A 19075-nucleotide genomic window follows, 5' to 3' on the forward strand; every position below is an offset into this window, starting at 1 on the left:
CAGCCTGCATATTGTCCCTCCTTTACCCAAGTCCACGCTGGGTGCCCTGCTCATCCAGGACAACTTTGCTTCCCTAGGTGCGGCTCTAGCTTTGCTGCCTGGCTCTGCCACTTACCAGCATGGAGCCTAAACTGACTCATTCAACTCATTCACCACGATGACCCTCAGTATCTTTATCTGTAAAAGCTAGAGGTAATTGCACCTTGCCCAGAAGGTTGTTGCAAAGATGAAATAAAATGATGCATTATTATTAGTAATAAGGCCAAAAGTCCCCTCCCCCCTCTAGCTCTGAGGCCCTGGGGGAGTGTCTCGAAGATGACGGAAGGGAGTGTGGGTTATAATCGCATCCCTCCCACACTGAATGAGAGGAGTGGCCCCAGGTTCATCGGTCAGTCAGTCTGAGTACCTCTGACGGACTATAAAGAGGGGTGGTATCTAAGTGGGACAAGAAAAGCCTCTCTTTCGTTTCTGAGACCAGCCTGAAACATTAAGTATGAGAGTGTTTCATGCTGATATTGTCCCTACTCTTACACTAAGCAGGAAATGACTAGTCTCGCTGTGGGCAGGCTGAATAATGGCCCCCAGATATATCCAGGCCCGATCCCTGGATTACGGGAGCACGAGTGTTACCGTAAAATGCAAAAAAGATCATGGATGTGATTATAGATTTTTAGATTATCTTAGACTATCTGGGGGGCCTGAACTGCAACCCCAGTTGTCCTCCTAGGAGGGAGGCAGACGGATTGGACACAGAAGGAGCAGGTGTGCGTGATGCTAGGCTGCTGGCATCGCAGGCGGAGGCCAGAGCGAGGATGGCAGCTGTGGCCGCTGGCCAGGCCAGCCAGCCCCCTGCCGCCTCTGGAGAGCACGGCCCGCCCACACCTGACCTGAGCCAGGGGTCTGCGTCGACCCTGCCTCCAGAAGGGCAGGGCAGTGAGTGCCCGCTGCCTAAGGCGCCAGCTGCGGGCCGTGTGTTTCAGGGGCCACAGGCAGCTGACTCTCACCGATGTGAAACATGCGGAGTACAGCTCTTCGCTGGTGAATGACAGGTAACACAGGCCCACGCGCAGGGCCGGAAAGAGTGCTATGGGGCCCTGGCCGGTGTTCTCAGTGGTTAGAGCACACCGAAGGGTCATGGGTTTTAGTCTGGTCAAGGGCATGTACCTGGGTTGCAGGTTCGATCCCCGGCCCTAGTCAGGGTGCCTGTGGGAGGCAACCAATTGCTGTGTCTCTCTCACATCAATGTTTCTATCTCTTTCTCTCCTCCTTCCCTCCCTCCCTTCCACTCTCTTCCACTCTAATAGTCAATGGAAAAAATATCCTTCTGTGAGTATTAACAACAAACAAGGGTGCTATGGAGCTGGGAGGTGCCCTCGGGGAGTGGGATAAAGTTGTCCCCTTGTGGCTGCCTTTCTGGGCAGGCTGCCTGGGTTCAAGTCCCAGCTCCCCCGTGGCTGGGTATGCATCCTGCCCTCAGAGAACAGAGGACCCATCCCACAATCCCCCATAGTTGGGTCCAGGATGCCCCCTCCAGGAAGGCCTCACCCCAGACCCCAGCCACAGAGTCCCCTCCTCCCCATCACTCACAGTGCAGCCAATCCCTGTCTCTCCCTCACATGGAGGGGTCTCCTATGGCCCAGGTGTCCCACCATCTTCCCCAGGCCCGCTGACCTCCTGGTTTTCACTACTGATCTATCTGGAGGAAGATTTGGATGTACAGCCATGTGTTGGCCACACCACTCCTCTTTCCAGGGCTGGGGCCCTGCCCTTCCCAGCTCTTAGCCTCTAGGACTTATGTCAGGGGATGAATGTGTCCCTCAAATTCCTACATTGAAGTCCTAACCCCAGTGCCTCAGAATATGACTGTATTTGGAGATGGGGTCTTTACAAAGGTAATTAAGTTAAAATGTGGTCACTAGGGTGGATCCTGATCCAATGTGACTGGTGTCCTTATAAGAAGAGGGGAGTCTAGGACACAGACACACACAGAGGGATAGCCATATGAAGACACAGGGACAAAACTGCTATTCACCAGCTTAAGAGAGAGGCCTCAGCAGGAACCAGCACTGATCTGGGACTTCCAGTCTCCTGAACTGTGAGAATAAATGTCTGTTGTTTAAGCTGCTCAGTCTGTGACACTTGGTTGTGGTTGTCATAGTAAACTAATACACCTTAGTATTTGACTCTTGGGGATGGGTGCAGATTGTAGAATGAGTGGGTGGATGGGTAGATGGGTGGATGATGGATGGATGGATGATGGATGGATGGATGGATGGATGGATGGATGGATGGATGGATGGATGATGGGTGGATGATGGGTGGATGGATGATGGATGGATGGATGGATGAATAGATGGATGGATGATGGATGGATGGATGGATGGATGGATGAAGGATAGATGGATAGATGGATGGATGAAGGATGGATGGATGGATGGATGGATGGGTGGATGGATGGATGAATGGATGGATGGATGATGGATGATGGATGGACAGATGAAGGATAGATGGATGGAAGAATGGATGGATGATGGATGGATGGATGGATGGATGGATGATGGATAGATGATGGATAGATGGATGGAAGAATGGATGGATGGATGGATGGATGGATGGATGGATGGATGGATGGATGGATGATGGATGGATGGATGATGGATGGATGAATGGATGAAGGATAGATGGATAGATGGATGGATGAAGGATGGATGGATGGATGGATGGATGGATGGATGGATGGATGAATGGATGGATGATGGATGATGGATGGACAGATGAAGGATAGATGGATGGAAGAATGGATGGATGATGGATGGATGGATGGATGGATGGATGGATGATGGATAGATGATGGATAGATGGATGGAAGAATGGATGGATGATGGATGGATGGATGGATGGATGGATGGATGGATGGATGGATGATGGATGGATGATGGATGGATGGATGGATGGGTGAAGGATGGATGGATGGATGAAGGATGGATGGATGGACGGATGATGGATCGATGGATGGATGATGGATGGATGGATGGATGATGGATAGATGGATGGATGGATGATGGACAGATGGATGGATGGATGATGGATGGATGGATGGATGATGGATGGATGGATGGATGCTGGATGGATGGATGATGGATAGATGGATGGGTGGATGATGGACAGATGGATGGATGGATGATGGATGGATGGATGGATGGATGGATGATGGATAGATGGATGGATGGATGGATGGATGATGGATGGATGGATGATGGATGGATGGATGCTGGATGGATGGATGATGGATGGATGGATGGATGGATGGATGGATGGATGATGGATGGATGGATGATGGATAGATGGATGGGTGAATGATGGACAGATGGATGGATGGATGATGGATGGGTGGATGATGGATGGATGATGGATGGATGGATGGATGGATGGATGGATGGATGGATGGATGGATGGATGGGGAGATGGAAGGATGGGCGGACAGATGGACAATCACACAGAATAATGCATAGAGTAACAAAATAATTTTTCTGATACGTGAATTTTTTCATGTGGAAAGTATGACAAAGAGTGGGGGGAAAGTAAAGCACATGTAAATACAACATTTAATGACTTGCCTTTATTAAAATGAAGAGAAATACAAGAAAATGGCCAAGTCCCAGACAAATCCCAGACACTGGCTGCTGGAGTATTGGGAACCTGTCAGGAGGGATCCCAGCCATGACCACACTGTGTGCCCAGGCTGCACTTCTGCTCTGGTTTATAGGCAAAGCCCACCTCATTCTGCTGGCCCAGGTGTCAAACAATGAGCCAGCAGGAGCAAGACCTGGACTCCAACGCCCAGCCTCTAGACCGTGTTGGTTCCATCAGGAAAACAACCCACAACAGGGAGCTCAGAGGCAGCAGTGAGAGACACACACAGAGTGTCTGCTGCAATAATGGTGGAGTGGCTGAAAGGCCCGACAGAGACGATGGGCAGCCCAGGGACTCGTAACTGCTGACAGCCACTTCTGTGCCTGGAACTGGAGGGACACACAGAGCAGGTGGTGATACAGGGGCCCAGGGGCGGCCGAGCCACCAGCAGGAGCAGGACCCCAGAGGGGTTGTGGGTTGTGGCCACAGTCAGAAACGTCACCCCAAGCAGAAGAGAGGGGGAAATGCCTTGACTTTTCCCTTCCCCCTCCCTTCGATGTTCCCATTGGCTGGGCCTGATGGGAGCCAGAGAGCCCAGGAGACCTCTCTGCAGACTCAGTCCCTGTGACACAGAGTAGGGGACGGGAGAGAGAGAGAAGGACCTGAGAGCCAGGACGGCAGGTTAGGTGACATGGGTGAGCCTGCTTCCTTGGCCACAGGAACGATACAACCACCCGCCATCCTACCAGGGTTCCGACGCCCCAGGATTTGTGAAATACACACAGAAGAGGCCCAAACGGCACCTTTACCTGCTCCGGAGCCCAGACTCTGACATCACGTATTTGTCCACAGCTGCCAACAGCTTCTGCTCAGAGGACTCCAGCTGCCTCCTGAGCGTCCCCGTGTCCACGTCCGGGCTTCCCCTGGCCACTCCCTCTGGAAGGTGCCCCTGCTCCTCGCTGCTGTCCTCTGCATCCTGGAAGACCCAGGACGTGTCGATCTTCACATCCACATTCATGACATCGAACCCTTCACTGCTGGGGGCTCTGACCACGTAGCTGAATGTTTTCTCCGAGTGTCCGGTAGCCGCTGGCTCCATCCTGACATAGTTCATGGCTCCAGACTTAATGCAATGAAGTGAGTTTGCAACATCGACTTTCTGGAGATTTTGATGTGGGTGCAGTGCCTTCAGATTGCGTAGGAAAATGTCCCTTGAGGAGGGCAAGGACAGGTGGATTATTTATGAGAGGGGGATTGGGTTTCACTGGCACAAGCGCCATGCAATATGAATGAAGGCCTCTCGATTTACGAGCCCACATGCCAGAACTCACCCAAAGCCAGAAAACGTCGCGGAAAAATCCCCGGGAATTAAATGCTTAACAGTGCGTGCAAGGAGGTAGAAATGGCCTTCCAGGCGGGACCACTGGAGTGTCACAGGTTTCAGTAGCAGAGCTCAAGCTGACACCCCTACCGAATGAGGTCTGACTGCTCTTCGAGCACAGCAAACATTTACCAAGGGCCCAGCCTCTTGAGGCAGCTGGCCTGACCTAGTCCAGCTCCCCTGTAACCCTTAGGGGTGGGCATTATCATAACCATCTTATAGATCGGGGGGTGGGGTGGGGAACGTCTGGGCTGCAAGCCACACCCAGCCTGCGAAATCGCTTGGTCTGGCCCTGCCAAGGCAACCACAGGCGGGACTCGAAATTCAATAAATCTAGGAGCTTTTTCATAGCTATTTTTAAGTTGATAATTTTGTATGGCCTGAGAATGATGTTAAAAATACCCAAATGGCCCTTGGCAGAAAAAGTTTCCGCACCCCTGTGATGATGATGAAACTGAGGCTGGGAGGTGGGGGAGCTTGTCCAGGCCCACAGATGGGAAGGGGCAGAGTCAGGGTTCACATCTGAGTCTGACTCCAGAAGTTGAGAGGCAAGAATCCTCCCAGACCCTAGAGGAACTCACATGCCCGGAGGCAGCGGGGGGATTCTGGGGCCTGAAGAGTAAATGACAGCTGATTGGGGAGAGGGAACAACTGAAAAGTCCCAGGAGCCTGGGAGGAGGGAGCAGGCATTCTCAGTCTTTCTCAGAGGAATGCAGGCCTGAGGGAAGGGGCATCCTCCCCCCCTTGGCCCCCCGCCCCCCAGGTGAAAGGCAGCAGCCCCAGAGCCTCAGCCTGGGGAAGCGTCTTCAGACTCTTTTCAGATAAGTAACTAAGACTTTGAGGTTCACTGCAATGAACCCTCTGGATTTGCGGGAGATGGAAAGAGATGGCCTGCCCTGGGTTATCAACCACCCCCGGGGTTTCTCAGGGGTGGAGACCTGGTGGGAGGGGTGGGGGGAACATCACCGAGGAGTGGCTGTAAGGACGGGGCTCTGCACCCAGGGAGCCCGGGCGAGGTTCCCCGAGGCTGAGGGTGGTCACAGGAAGGACAGTTGCTGAGAGCAAGGAACCTGGAGCGCCCATTTGAAATGTTACAGCCCCAGAGAGAGGGTGTGCGGAGGGAGGAGGGAGGGGCCGCAGCTGCACCCTACTACAGAGCTGGAAGGGGCATAGTTTGGGGTCTGCAGAAGCCCCCAAGGGTTCTTAGACAACCTCCAGGAGGAGGAGCCCGACTGCCTGGGTGGGATCTCCCACCCTCTTTGAATGGCCGTTGCTTGGACTGGGAGTGTCGGGCGGATTCCGGCAGGTCACAGCCTGGTTACGGACAAGAGGGAAAAGCAGGAGTCACAGACCCTGAGCCCTCAGCCTGCGGGACGGCCAGACGGAAGAAAGACCATGAGATCACTAAGGAAGGGTTTGGCTCACACGAAGGCACAGTGTCCAAGTCTCCAAGGTAACCACAGTCCCCACCGGGACGGGCACTCTGACCCCTGGGCCTCTCTGCCCAGCTCCTCGCTGTTCGTTTAAGCTGCACCGAGTGGCCAACCCCGTGCCCGGAACCTGCCGGGCTCTCCTCTCATCCTGCCGGCAGATCTGTGAGGAGGGTGGTGATGCGGGTGGGCCCATCCCCTCTCCTTTCTGCAGGAGAAAGGGAGCCTGGGTTCAGCTGCCCTTGTAGTTCTGCTCCCTGGAAACCGCACACCGTGGACCACCGGCTGCGTTACTAGGCAACCACCGCAACAACCGGAGGGGGTGCACCTCACCTGGGTGCGGAGGCCGCCGGAGCGCTGAGGTTCCCTGAGAAGAACAGCCCTTGGATCCGGGCCTGTGCCTGGCAGGGGACCTTGGAAGCGATGTCTGGGCTGTCACAGGAAATGCTGGCTCCCGTTGGCGACTTTGATCTTCTAAGCCCAGGCAGCCCCGGACATGCCGGTGGGAGCTTCATTCCTCACGCCTGCGCCGTCTCAGAGCGCAGCTCCTGGTCCCCGTGGGCTGGGTGGTCTCCTTGGAGGACGCCTCCCGCCAAGGGAGCAGAGGGTGCGCCCGCTGGGGCTCGGGAGAGCTGTGGTCTGTGTAGTTGTGCCCAAAAGAGATCCTCTCATGAGGCGCTCCAGGGGAACCATCACCCCACCCCACAGCTGGAGAAGCTGAGACTCGGAGTGGCAAGTACTTTGCTAGTGTCCACTGCAGGGAGGTGGCCGGGCTGGGAGTGGACCTGGATGGGTCTGCCTTCAGAGTCCATGCCCCCCCAGCCCTGTTGTCCAAGTATGAGGGTGAGCGGACAGAAGGATGGACACGGCAGGGCATGAGGACCACACTCCCGCACTCTCTGCAGCGTGGAGAGGAGAGACACCCGGGGCCACAGGAACCTCTTCCTGGAGACCCGAGCGAGCCTCCGGGGCATCCGCCTGCCCGGGAAGCAAAGTGGTGTCTCCCTGCGCTTCCTCGGCCCCAGAGGAAGCAGACACGGCTCATGACCTTCACTCGCCACATGGTTCCACACTCCCATCACCACCCAGAGTGCTCAGAAGCCTGGTTTTTCAAGCAAACACATAAGTTCATTCACGTTTGGTCACTAGATGTGGGTAAGTCATGGGGGCTGGCATAGCGGGTGCTTTGGGTTTAGGTTTCAAAAGAGAACGGTGACTTCTCAGCTGTCCCGGTGCATGTGCTTAGAGCCCCCAGTCCTTTGCTTTGGTTTGAACATCCCTCCCCATCTGACTGGCTGCCCCATCTGTGTCCTTCATCCTTGGGTTTGCCCTCTGAGAACTTCCGGCTCCTCTATTGGGTCCCCTTTCCTGCCAATCCCCTCAGTGGCCTGAATTTAAATCTTTTTCATTTTCTCCAAAGGTTCTTCTCACCGGATATCACAGAATTGCTCTTACAGCCCAACAAACACAGAGCAGTGACTTCTCCCCCTTGGGGTCAAGCCGTCCTTGCCTTCCGCTGCTTCTTCCAACACAGATGTCGTTGTCCTTTCCTTCACACTCGCTGCCTTCTCATTCACTCAGTCTATTCTGATTCCAAAAGTCTTCCTTCCAAAAGTTTGGGAGATGACAGACATGTGAGCAGGTGCCTTCTGCTGGAAACGTTCCCCCACCCACGCACCCACGCACCCACCCTAGAAACAACAGCAACAGCGTCCAAAAGTAACTGCTCTTCTCTGGATTCCCTCACGGACTTGACTCGCACCAGACGGTGTCCTGTCCTCCCCGGCTGCCCCCTCTACCCTTTCTCCTGGGAGGCTTGATTCAGGGCCTGGAGATCAGGGAGGGCTGCCTTCTTCTCCGTGGTTGTATGAGAGTGACCTGGTCTCAGACCACTGCGGAAGGAGCCTTGGTCCCCACGGGCACTCCAGGGATCACTCCACACCCCAGCATTTCCTCCTCATCAGCCTCTTGCAAATTACAACTGAGATGAAAGACAGTTCCAGTGTGGTCGAGTGGGAGCCAGGTCCACCTCTCCTCAGTCCTCACTCCACATGGCCCCGGGCACTGTCATGCTCTGGGACTTTCTCCATGTCACACCCACGAGAGTGATGGGATTCAGAGTTCTCTGGGGTCCGCCCTCCAATATGGGCAAGGCTCCAGCCCCCATCTCTCTCTGGCTGTCAGCTGCTGAGTCCAGTTGCACACACATCTGAGGAGTTTTGCTGACTAGGGCTTGGCTTTGGATTTAGATCACAGGGACATTGGCAAGTCCCTCTGGCTGACAGATTCTGGGTGCACAGGGCATAGTTCATGGAGACATATGTACACAGCCTGTGTCCAGCTGGGCATGCATGCCACGGCCAGGGGAGGTGCACAGTGCAGGGACGTGGGCCTGTCCCCAGACAGTGCAGAGGCTCTCTTGCTGCGCAGCTTCTAGTAATTGCACTTAGTTTCTTGGTATCCAGGTCTCTGCCCTTGGGCTCATGAAGGTGCCGCTATGGGGGCTCCGATGTGACCCAGAGCTTGACAAAGTATTCGTCATTCCTGCAGAGATCCACAGCTCGGCAGGGCCAAGACCCCGCCGTCGACCCAAAAGGCCTCCCCTGTGAGCTGTAGTCAAGTATACGTGAATTCTGGTCCAGTCTCTGGGCTTCAAAAAGCTTGCTTTGCTGTTCAATTTTGGTTTGAGTGGGGTTGGGGTTGCCATGGGGACTCAGTTTATTCCATAAGCTCTTTTCCTATCCTGTAGAATGAAAAAATAATTTTATACGACGCAAGAACCAAGGGTTAAAATGGTTGGAGAAGCCCCTGGCTTATCTGCCCCCAGCTGAACCCACTGAGACACCTTCCCCGACAATCCAGGGAAGAAGAACACAGGACTCGGGCAGCCTGTCCTCCAATACCAGCCCCACCCCCAATGGCTTCCCACCCCCATGGCTCCCCACTCCAATCTGATGAGACCTGGGATCACTCCTTGGCTTACTGCACAAACCCTGAATGAGCACAGACCATGTTTCCAGCTCAGACCTGAGCACCAGGGCACAGAAGCTGCAAGGCAGAGCCCTTGAGCACTGGGGTCAAGCTCAGGGCATCCACAAGGATGGGGACATAGCATCAGAGCTTGACTTGGGGGTACAGGCAGCCTGTGGACATTTCAGGCATCCCCAGAGCTCCGGGGGCTCTCATGCTGGGATGGATTCAGGGGCAGAATGCTAGACTCCAGGGTCCCTGGAAGCCCCAGCCCCAAGGTGGGCTCTCAGAATAGGGAGAGTGGGGAAGGGCCTGATGACAAAGCAGGGGCTCAGGGTGAGCCACACAGGGCCCAGCAATCAGAGCAGGACCAGCTGCCTGACAGCTTCCATCCAGAGGTCCCAGAGCTCGGCATGGGAACAGGGGAGGGGTGCTGGGGACTGGGTGGAGGTGGGCAAGGGGGAGGGAATGGCGGACATCCGCAATAGTGTCAACAATAAAAAACACAGTGGTAAGTAAAAAAAAAAAAAAACCCAAAAAACAACAACTAGCCCTGGCTGGTGTGGCTCAGTTGGTTGGGCATCACCTTGCGCACAGAAGGGTTGCTGGTTTGATTCTGGGTCAGGGCACATGCCCGGGTTGCGGGCTTGATCCCCAGTAGGGGGCGTGCAGGAGGCAGCTGATCAATGACTCTCTCTTCATTGATGTTTCTCTCTCTCTTTCCCTTTTCCTTCCTCTCTAAAAACCCAAACAAAAATCTTTTTAAAAATAAACTAGTCTAAGGATCAAGGCAGAGGAGTGGGAGGGGAGGGGCAGGGAGAGAGTGGCTTTTATGCGGGCTTCCTGGGCATCCTGTGTGCAGGTCACGGACCCCCTGTCAGCCTCCCGCTCCTGCAGACCCCTGACCCTGGAAGCCCCCCTGGTGTGGACCCTACGGCGGAGTTAATGGTCCAGGGGCAGCAGAGAACTGCCAAGGTGCACTGTTTCTTCTTTGCAATGAGCCTTCCACCTCCCCTGAGGGCTTGAACTCGCAGGAACCTCAGGGTGCCCTGGGCCAGTGAGCCCAGCCCGAGCCCGAGCCCAGCCCAGCCCGAGCCCAGCCCAGCCCAGCCCAGCCCGAGCCCAGCCCGAGCCCAGTCCAGCCCAGCCCAGCCCAGTCCAGCCCAGCCCGAGCCCAGCCCAGCCCAGCCCAGTCCAGTCCAGTCCAGTCCAGTCCAGCCCAGCCCGAGCCCAGCCCAGCCCGAGCCCAGCCCGAGCCCAGCCCAGCCCAGCCCGAGCCCAGCCCGAGCCCAGTCCAGCCCAGCCCAGCCCAGCCCAGCCCAGTCCAGCCCAGCCCGAGCCCAGCCCGAGCCCAGCCCGAGCCCAGCCCAGCCCAGCCCGAGCCCAGCCCGAGCCCAGTCCAGCCCAGCCCAGCCCAGCCCAGCCCAGCCCAGCCCAGCCCGAGCCCAGCCCGAGCCCAGCCCGAGCCCAGCCCAGCCCAGCCCGAGCCCAGCCCAGCCCAGCCCAGCCCAGCCCAGTCCAGCCCAGCCCGAGCCCAGCCCGAGCCCAGCCCGAGCCCAGCCCAGCCCAGCCCGAGCCCAGCCCAGCCCAGCCCGAGCCCAGCCCAGCCCAGCCCAGCCCAGCCCAGCCCAGCCCAGCCCAGCCCGAGCCCAGCCCAGCCCAGCCCGAGCCCAGCCCAGCCCAGTCCAGCCCAGTCCAGCCCAGTCCAGCCCAGCCCAGCCCGAGCCCGCACCTCCCTCATGCTCCTCCCAAGGAGCATTAGTCAGCACCAGGAGCTGCTCTTATTAAAAATCTACCATTTTTATCTGAAAATGAAAGGATACCAACCCGAGTTCTTGGCTCACTGGAGTCGTCAAGGCCACAGAATGAATGCTAGTGAGAAAAACAAAAACAGGAACAAAAACTATAAAATAAGACCAAAAGAAAATGAGGCAAGAAAAGAAAAGAGAAGAGAAACGGTGTAAGAAGCGTAGCCTGGAACTCAGCAACGGCATTTTATAAGAATTGCGACGCGGGGCTCGGTTTGGAAAGAGAAACAGGGGGTTGGGGTTCAGGAGCTGACGCCACCTGGGAGAGCCGTCCCGCGGGGCCGTGGGGGACCCCAAACATCGACGCAGACGGGGGAGGTCAACACCAGGGTGCAGGGCTTTGGGGCGCTGGGATGCGGCCTCCTCGAACCCGGGTGGGCAGGGCATATACCAGGAGGACCCTGTTGTCGGGGTTGGTGGCTCCCACAAAGGGCCGGACAGGTTCCACCCCAAGGCACAGGCCACCAGTGCCACCTGCAGACAGGCGTGACCCTGCCCTACCCCACCCCCACCCCTCTCAAGAGAGTCACTGCTCTCCATTTCTTCTGCCGTTAGATTCGTGTGCTCTGAACAAAGGGAAGACAGCAGGCAAAAGGCCGGAAGGGAAGGAAAGAGTTTGAGGGGAGGCTTTTTGTTCTCAGCTTATCCATGACTTGTTTTGTTCAAGAAGAATTGCTGGTCATTAGGTGAAACATGTCTCCACATTGTCTGTGGCTTTTAAAAATAACCATTGTGGTGTTTTTCCCCCCAAAAGAAGGGAATAGCTTCCCAATATTATTTATTAAAAAATTTAAAATCCAAACAGACGGCCAACTTTTAAACAAGTTTTACAGTCATTGGCAGTGACAGCCAAAAGGGGCTTCAGGAATCACCTAGCTCTTTGCTTTCCACCTGGGGAAACTGAGGCCCGGGGAGAGGAAGGACCGCCCAGTGGGGTGTGACGGGGGGGGGGTCCCTGATCACTGACAATGGTGATGGAGCTTTCTTCCCACCCACATTTAATCAGCGAGTACAGCTGTGGTGTGGTTTAAGTCTTCTCTGTCATATTTTCCTCTGTGACCCATTCTGCAGACACAGTCATCAAGCTGCTGGCGGCCCGCCCACCTTATCTAGGCCCTGGGCTCGAACTTCCACATGCTCGATCTTATTTAATCTCATTTAATCTCGTTCAGTCCTCAACAGCACCCTAGGAGGTGACCAGTACCACGGCAGGTGGGAGCTGGGCAAGCCCCCCAGGGTCTCAGGGCCCACCTGGAAAAGCCAGGAGCGGAGGCCGGGCACATCTGTGGGCAAAGCCAGGTCGGCCCCGCGAGAAATTCTCCAAGTGAATCACACTGGAGATGCCCTCGGGTCCTCAAAACCGGGAGGTGTGGGGGGTGGACACCTGGCAGATGTGAGCGCTAGGGATCGGCTTCACCCGGAATTCCACGGGGCTGCCAGGCTGCTGGCAGAGCGGGCCCCCTGCTGCCCTCCCGGGGGCACCGTGGGCTGTGCAGACCTGGAGGCGGAGGCTCCAGGTGATGGGACTGCGCCAGGAAGGTGATCGCACCTGGCGAAAGCCGGGTCTCAGGGGAGAAAGCAAAGGAAGCTTCTCAAGCCCGGGCAGCACCTGAGGAGCCGTCCTCTCTCTCTGGGCACATTGGGGTCGATTCCCTCCAGGACCGAGAGGCTGCCATCTCATTATAGGAGAGCCCTCTGGCGGTGGCCCTGCTCTGTCCAAGGCGTGAGCTGGTTTCCTCCCTCACAAGATCCACGTCACACAACTGAGGCCCACAGATGCCTTTCTCCCCCAACCCCCCCCCCCAAGGCCACTGAGCATCGCACTTCAAGATTCAGCCAGGATCACCTCCTGGGGCACACTGTCCCCGCTGACCCTCCAGACGGGGTTCGAACCCATCACCCTTTGCACACACGTTAGCTCACCTCTGTGACGTAACATGTGCAATGATGGTTTTTTTCTCTGCTCGTGTATTATTCACTCTGCAAACATTTGATGACGGCAAGAACTGTTTTGGAGGACGAGATGCCTAAAAGCTGGTCCCTGCCCTCACGGAATCCATGGCCACCAGGCAGGTGGATGGGAGGTGGTCGGTGCCGTGACAAAGAAGCCACACACGTGTGGAGCCAAACAGGACTCATCTCTCTGCCCAACCAGCAGCGTGGTGGAGGGGCCGCCAGGGGCTGCGACATCCCTGGAGACCCCCGCTGTCCCTTCCTCGCTGTGGAGTCATGGACAAGTGTCCGAATCTTTCTCTGGCTCAGCTTCCTAACCCATAAAATAGGAATAATTGTAGAGAGACAAATGGGGCTCGGTGTCCACACATGATAGGCCAGCCCTCTGGTGTCCAGCCCTCTGGACACCAGCTGCCTTCTCCCTGGGAGGGAAGAGACTTCCCGGGACACACCGCTGGCTTTGGCAGACAGAGGTCACTGAAGGTGAAAGGGTCCCTGGAGAGAACCAATGTTTGTGGCTGGTGCATCGCTCAGAAAAGAGGGTCACCCCATCCCTCCTAGGGAGGTGGCGGCAGAGGGGCTCAGCAGAAGGTCCTTAGTGAGAGGAAAAAAGACATCTGCATGCCCCCTACACAAGGTTGATCCCAAACCGCACTTTTCTCCCCTAGAAAAGTGCTCGAAGCTGCTACTTGTTTCTAGGACGTGCCGATTTGGGGGTGGACGGGGCAGAGAGGGGACCGGAGACGGGGCCTGACCTGGGGCGGTGGGCGCAGGCAGGGGAGGAGAGAGACTCCACGCTGACGTCTCACGGACACAAACCCAGCGGACAGCGGGCTCCCACCACCCACCTTTTCCTCCAGCTCCTTCAGGTGCCGCCTCTGGATCTCCAGCTTGTCCTCCAGCTCCCGGATTCTCTGAAACACATCGCAGGACGCGTCAGGAGCGGCACGTGCGGGCTCCAACCTCACTCCCGTTTACCCAGGAGCAGCGCAGACGCTGCACACCCAGTGGGCAGCGACACCCAGTGGGCAGCGACACCCAGTGGGCAGCGACACCCAGTGGGCAGCGACAGCCCTGCATGTGTGCACGGGCCCACCGCCACCCCCGCCGCCGAACCAAGACCCAGAGCCCCCCGGCCCCAGGAGGCTCCCTCGGGCCCCAGGAGCGCCGTTCGGACCTCGCGCAGTGCAGGCTGATCCTGCTGTCCTTGGAGCGTGAGGAAATAGAATAACGCAGCGTGTGCTCCTAAGGCACGCTCTCTTTAAACTAAAATCAAGACTGGGCCAAGACACGGAGGCGCCCGGGGCAGGATCACGGAGTTGAAGTGGCACCGGGTTTCATGCTTTTACTTCGCCAGACCCCGGGAGAGAGCAGGGGCCGGGGACAAGAATGGGGTAGGTGTGGCCATAGCGTCCACCCCAGACTCTCCCAGGGTGCAGGGGACGTTTCTGGTTTAGCACAGAAAGCCTAGGGTCCTGGGAGCCCCCAGTCCGGGGCACACTGGGACAGGTGGTCACCCTGCCGGGCACTGCACCTGCTGAATGTCCCTTGGGGTGCCCACCCTCGGGCGGTTTATTAATCTGCTCCCTCCAGTTCCACGTAGCCTCCCACCCCGGGCGCCTGGCAAGTACAGCCTTCTCTGGTTTATCATATGCCCAGTGGCACATTGTCACCCCTCAAGTGCCGGCACCCCCAGACACCTGCGAGCATTCAGGGCCTGGCTGCAGACGGGGTCTTGCTCACTGAAAGCGCTGTGAGGTCAGCGGGATCAGCACGTGGCTGGACCCCGTCTTCTGCAGGGCCCAGATTCGACCTCAGATCACTGCCACCTGGAGGGCCTCCTATAACCCAGATGGCTGGGCCCTGCTGGAGTTTCTGACGAGCCATTCTGGGGGCGGGAAACCCGAGAAACTCACTCCCCACAGTTCTGGGTGGTGCTGATGCTGCTGGCCTCAGGGACCCCACCTTGAAAAGCACCCCTGTGGGCACATCCTCCCACTCAGCAAATATGGCTCAGTGTGCCCGGGCCTGTTTCTGGAGTCCCCACTTTGCAAAGTCTGTGGTCCAGTCAGGCTCGGACGGTGGCCGCACACAAACACACAGTATGTCAGGCTAAGCAACCCAGACTTTATCCCCTGGGAAATGGGGAGCCAAGGAGGGTGTTTGGGGAGGGGTGGTGCTGTGTTGTGTGTTAGGAAGCAGTGAGGTGGGGGAATGATTGGAAAGGAGAGGGACATTGTCCTGGGAGGGTATTGCAATGGCCTGTGGTCCCAGCAGATGTCTCTGCAGGCCAGCTGGTGCTAGGACACTAAGGCACAGGTGGGCCAACGGGGTCCAGTGGGCGGAGGGTGGCAGTGGCCACGGCCCTCACCTGCTGGGCCTGCTGCAGCAGCTCCATGCGCTCCCGCAGGATCTGGCTGTCGAACTCCCGGCTCTGCCGCAGGATCTGCCTGCGCACCTTCTCCACGGCGGCCTGCAGGTCCTCCCGCTGGCCCGAGCTCAGCGCCTCGCTGGCCTTCTGGCCCGGCTCCTGCTGCAGGGCGTCGTACAGCGTGGCCTCCAGCTCCTGGATTTTCTGAATGACCCAAATGACACAGACAGTGGACAGTCACAAACAGGTGGACAGGCACAGCCAGCGCCCTGGCCAGGACCCTGCAGCCCAGGGCGGCAGAGCCCGGGCAAGGACAGAGCAGAGCAGCCGGCAGCCGGCAGCCGCGGCAATGGAGTAAGATACCCTCCCAGCCCCGTGCACACACTTCTGAGAATGTGTCTTACTCGATCCAAGGGCAGTAAGAACAAATAATTATAACCACCCCTTAAAATGTGTGATTCAACTGGTTTTTATTTCATCCCTGGCTTCCGACTTAGTCCCAGGCTTGGGAACGAGTCCCCCTTTATCACGGGTGCAGAGAGAGAAATATCTCAAATCGCTCCCACTCCGTTTTCCGCTGGCTACTTAGGAATGCAGTTTTAACCCAAGCAAACAGTGGCAATGTTCTAATGGACCCTCGAGCCCTAAAAAAAGAAGACGCCCTTTGTCAGCAAAGAGGCTGAGAGGCGGAGGACCAGCCAAGGCCCCTGCGAAAGCTCTGAGTTTTAGTCATTAGGAGAGGTTAGTTCTTTCAACTTCACAGCAAGACACTTACATAAGCCAACTTATGGGAATGTCTGGGGATGAACGGGAGAGTTGTCTTCCTCTCCACCTCCCTAAGTCCCCAGACACATCCCTTCCTAAGGACTAGCTCCTGGTCCCGAGACAGCATAGACCAGGCATCGGTCTGGGTGGGAACTGACAAGAGGAGGCGAGAGGCGGTTCAAGGCAGGGGTCAGTGCAGGTGACCCTCTGCTGCTGTGTGGCCACCTGCTCCTGCAGCCTCCTCTGGCTTCAGCATGGCTGTGCTAATCCCTGGGGGAGTTCTGGGCCCATCAGGCCGGCACCAAGTCCCACCCACAGGCATTACCACCTTCCCCTCTCTCCACCCCAGAGGCCACCCAGGGAAGTCAGAAGGTAGGAGTCTGCTTGCTGGGATGCAGAGGGGCCCCCATGTGGGCTCCAGTCCTTTTCCATTCAGTGGCCCAGCTCCTCGGAGATCCCTTGTCACCAGCTTCTAGGCAGGACCCCACCGCCCAGTTCCAGAAGCTCCACTGTGGGCTGCCCGTCTCACTCAGCTCAGTGACAAAGGAGTGCAGGCTGCACCTGCTGGCTCGCTCCTGCCCGGCACGCGGCCCTGCCACCCAGAACATCATTTCCCTGACTGCTGAAGTCAGTGCAGCGCTCGCCGAAATGGGGATTGGAGCATTTTCAGCTACTGACAGCATTTCTTAGATATAAACCCATTTTGCAAAATGATCTTAACTACAAGTGATGTGGGCAAAGATATGCTTCAGACTCTGTCTACTAGCTGCTTCTTCCTGTAAGGAGGGGCCTTGCACTCTCAATTCTCACCATTGGACAGGCCCACCATCGGCTTCGCGTGTCCTCAGAGCCACCTGGCAGACATACAAACCTGAACGGGAAACCCAGGCCCAATCTTGTGGCAAAAAAGCAACATGAGCCCTGGCTGGTGTGGCTCAGTTGGTTGGGCATCGCCCGGTGCGCTGAAAGATCACTAGTTCGATTCCCAGTTGGGGACATAAAGGAAGCAGCCGTTCGATGTTTCCCTCTCACATTGATGTCTTTCTCTCCTGCTCCCTTCCCCTCTCTAAAAATCAATTTAAAATCTTTTTTTAAAAAAGCAATATTGCAGAAGCCCTCACAACAGGTCACTGTTCTGATGAGCAGCTTTACCTCTGTGTTCCTTTGTGACTATCTCTCTTTCCTATTTGCAGGAACCCTTGCTTTGTGCTTTTAAGCAGAAATAAATACTTAAGTATAAACAAACCTAGAAAGTTTTTTTCATTCGTCTGACATGATTGCTAGAATTGAAGGAGCATGTCTAAAAAAACCAGCCAGTTGATCATCAGAATGATTTGGAAAAACCGACCATTTATCCGTGCGGTCACCCCTGTCACAACGGGGAGGTAGCATTTTCATGGCTCCTGCACAGCCAGGGCCAGGACTCTAAATGCAGCCTCTGCCCCAGAGGAAAACACAGCCCCTGCTGTTGAGTGTAAACAGCCAAGGTGCCCGGCCCACGTTCGGTCCTACCAGGTGAGCCTGGTCCAGGGCCTGCTTCCTGTAGTCCAGCTCCTCCTCCAGGTAGCCCTTCTGCTTGCTGAACAGGTCCTAGAACAGAGGAGGTGCCCAGGGTCGGGAGCAGCACAGGGACCCTCCCCGTGTGGCTCTTAAGAGCTATCTGCTCCCCTTGGCTACTGCTGCAGTCTCCCCAGGCGGGAGATTTAAGTTGGGGCCCTCGGGTGAGAGGGATGGGGTGATCTGCCCTGCTTGCTCCCTGTCTGAATCCCCTGGCGGGAGCCTCACAGGCCCAGAGACCTGGATCACGCCTGTCACAGCCCCTCAGGGCTCCCTTCTTTGGGGGGTGTCTGACTGCAGTGAGGGGGTCCCCCCTCCAACCCAGTTCCCAAGCCCAGATCCCTGGGGTCCTTCTCTGTTCCTCTGGCCACATCCTCGTGGCTTCTGCAGATGGTCTCAGTAGTTCCCAGAGGCAGCTCTTCCCCCGACATGAAGGACATCACCCACCCCTGCTGAGTGCCACTGCCCCACGCCCCCTGCCCCGCCCTCCAGGTCACACTTTCAGTCCCACAAGCACCTTGTCTCCAGATCACAAATCTCTTTCTATTGCGAATTTGAGGGTTTCAGGGTCAGAGCTCACGAATTGCAGCCACTTGATTATATAGACGAGGAAACTGAGGGCCCGAGGGGACCAGAGCCTTGCCCTGGATTCCTAGTTGCCTGGCGACAGGTAGGTCTACAAACCCAGGCCCTGGGATTCCAGCCAAGTCTCTTTCCACACCGCACGCGGTCCCAGGCCTCTGCCGTCCCTCCTGCTCCATCCTGACCTCTCATTTCTGCTAAGAAAACGCGACTGGTCTTTGAAGGCTCGCCCACTCTCTTTTCTGACATCCCCGGCTTGGCTCCCTCCCCCCGCACTCCTGGCCACTGCCCCCTGGTGAGTAACCACCACCAGGTGCCGCATGTGCCCAGCGCTGTGCGAACACAGGCTGTGGATCTGGGGTCTCAGCCCTACAGCCCAGTGAGGTGAGGACAGAACCCCATTTATCAATAAGGAATCCAAGGTCCAGGGTCTTTCCCAGGCTCTCCCGGCCGGGAAGGGGACTGGAGCCCTGTCTGTGTGTCTCCGGAGCCCCTGGGCCGAGAGCCTGCGTATCCCCAATGTGCCTCCCCTATGTCACGCCGCACCGGGGCCGTCACTCATCACGCATGAGCACACGGCCCCACGGGCTTGCGGGTGGCTCCTCGCAGCAGGGGCCCCGCTTGC

General features: G+C 56.8%; 2 protein-coding genes across 5 annotated transcripts in view; both read right to left on the minus strand.

Moving 5' to 3' along the window:
* C1H4orf50 (chromosome 1 C4orf50 homolog) overlaps positions 1 to 4732 on the minus strand; it is a 39948-nt gene extending 35216 nt beyond the window's left edge. Inside the window, exon 1 of the mRNA XM_087829012.1 lies at positions 4443 to 4732. Within this exon, the coding sequence (XP_087685138.1) occupies positions 4443 to 4732 (290 nt within the window). The remainder of the gene's footprint in view (positions 1 to 4442) is intronic.
* Positions 4733 to 9157: 4425 nt separating this feature from the next.
* JAKMIP1 (janus kinase and microtubule interacting protein 1) overlaps positions 9158 to 19075 on the minus strand; it is a 51010-nt gene continuing 41092 nt past the window's right edge. For 3 of the 4 annotated variants that reach the window (XM_016203709.2, XM_016203708.2, XM_016203707.2), the window contains 4 exons: positions 17824 to 17901; positions 15547 to 15750; positions 14024 to 14089; positions 11267 to 11317 (listed from right to left, as the gene is read on the minus strand). In XM_016203709.2, coding sequence (XP_016059195.1) covers positions 11267 to 11317; positions 14024 to 14089; positions 15547 to 15750; positions 17824 to 17901 — 399 coding nt within the window. Of the gene's footprint in view, positions 9188 to 11241; positions 11318 to 14023; positions 14090 to 15546; positions 15751 to 17823; positions 17902 to 19075 lie in introns of those variants that run through there. The other variant, XM_087817075.1, reaches the window with a different exon arrangement.

The sequence above is a fragment of the Miniopterus natalensis genome, chromosome 1 (genome assembly GCF_054644295.1).
Source record: "Miniopterus natalensis isolate mMinNat1 chromosome 1, mMinNat1.hap1, whole genome shotgun sequence".
NCBI lineage: Eukaryota > Metazoa > Chordata > Mammalia > Chiroptera > Miniopteridae > Miniopterus > Miniopterus natalensis.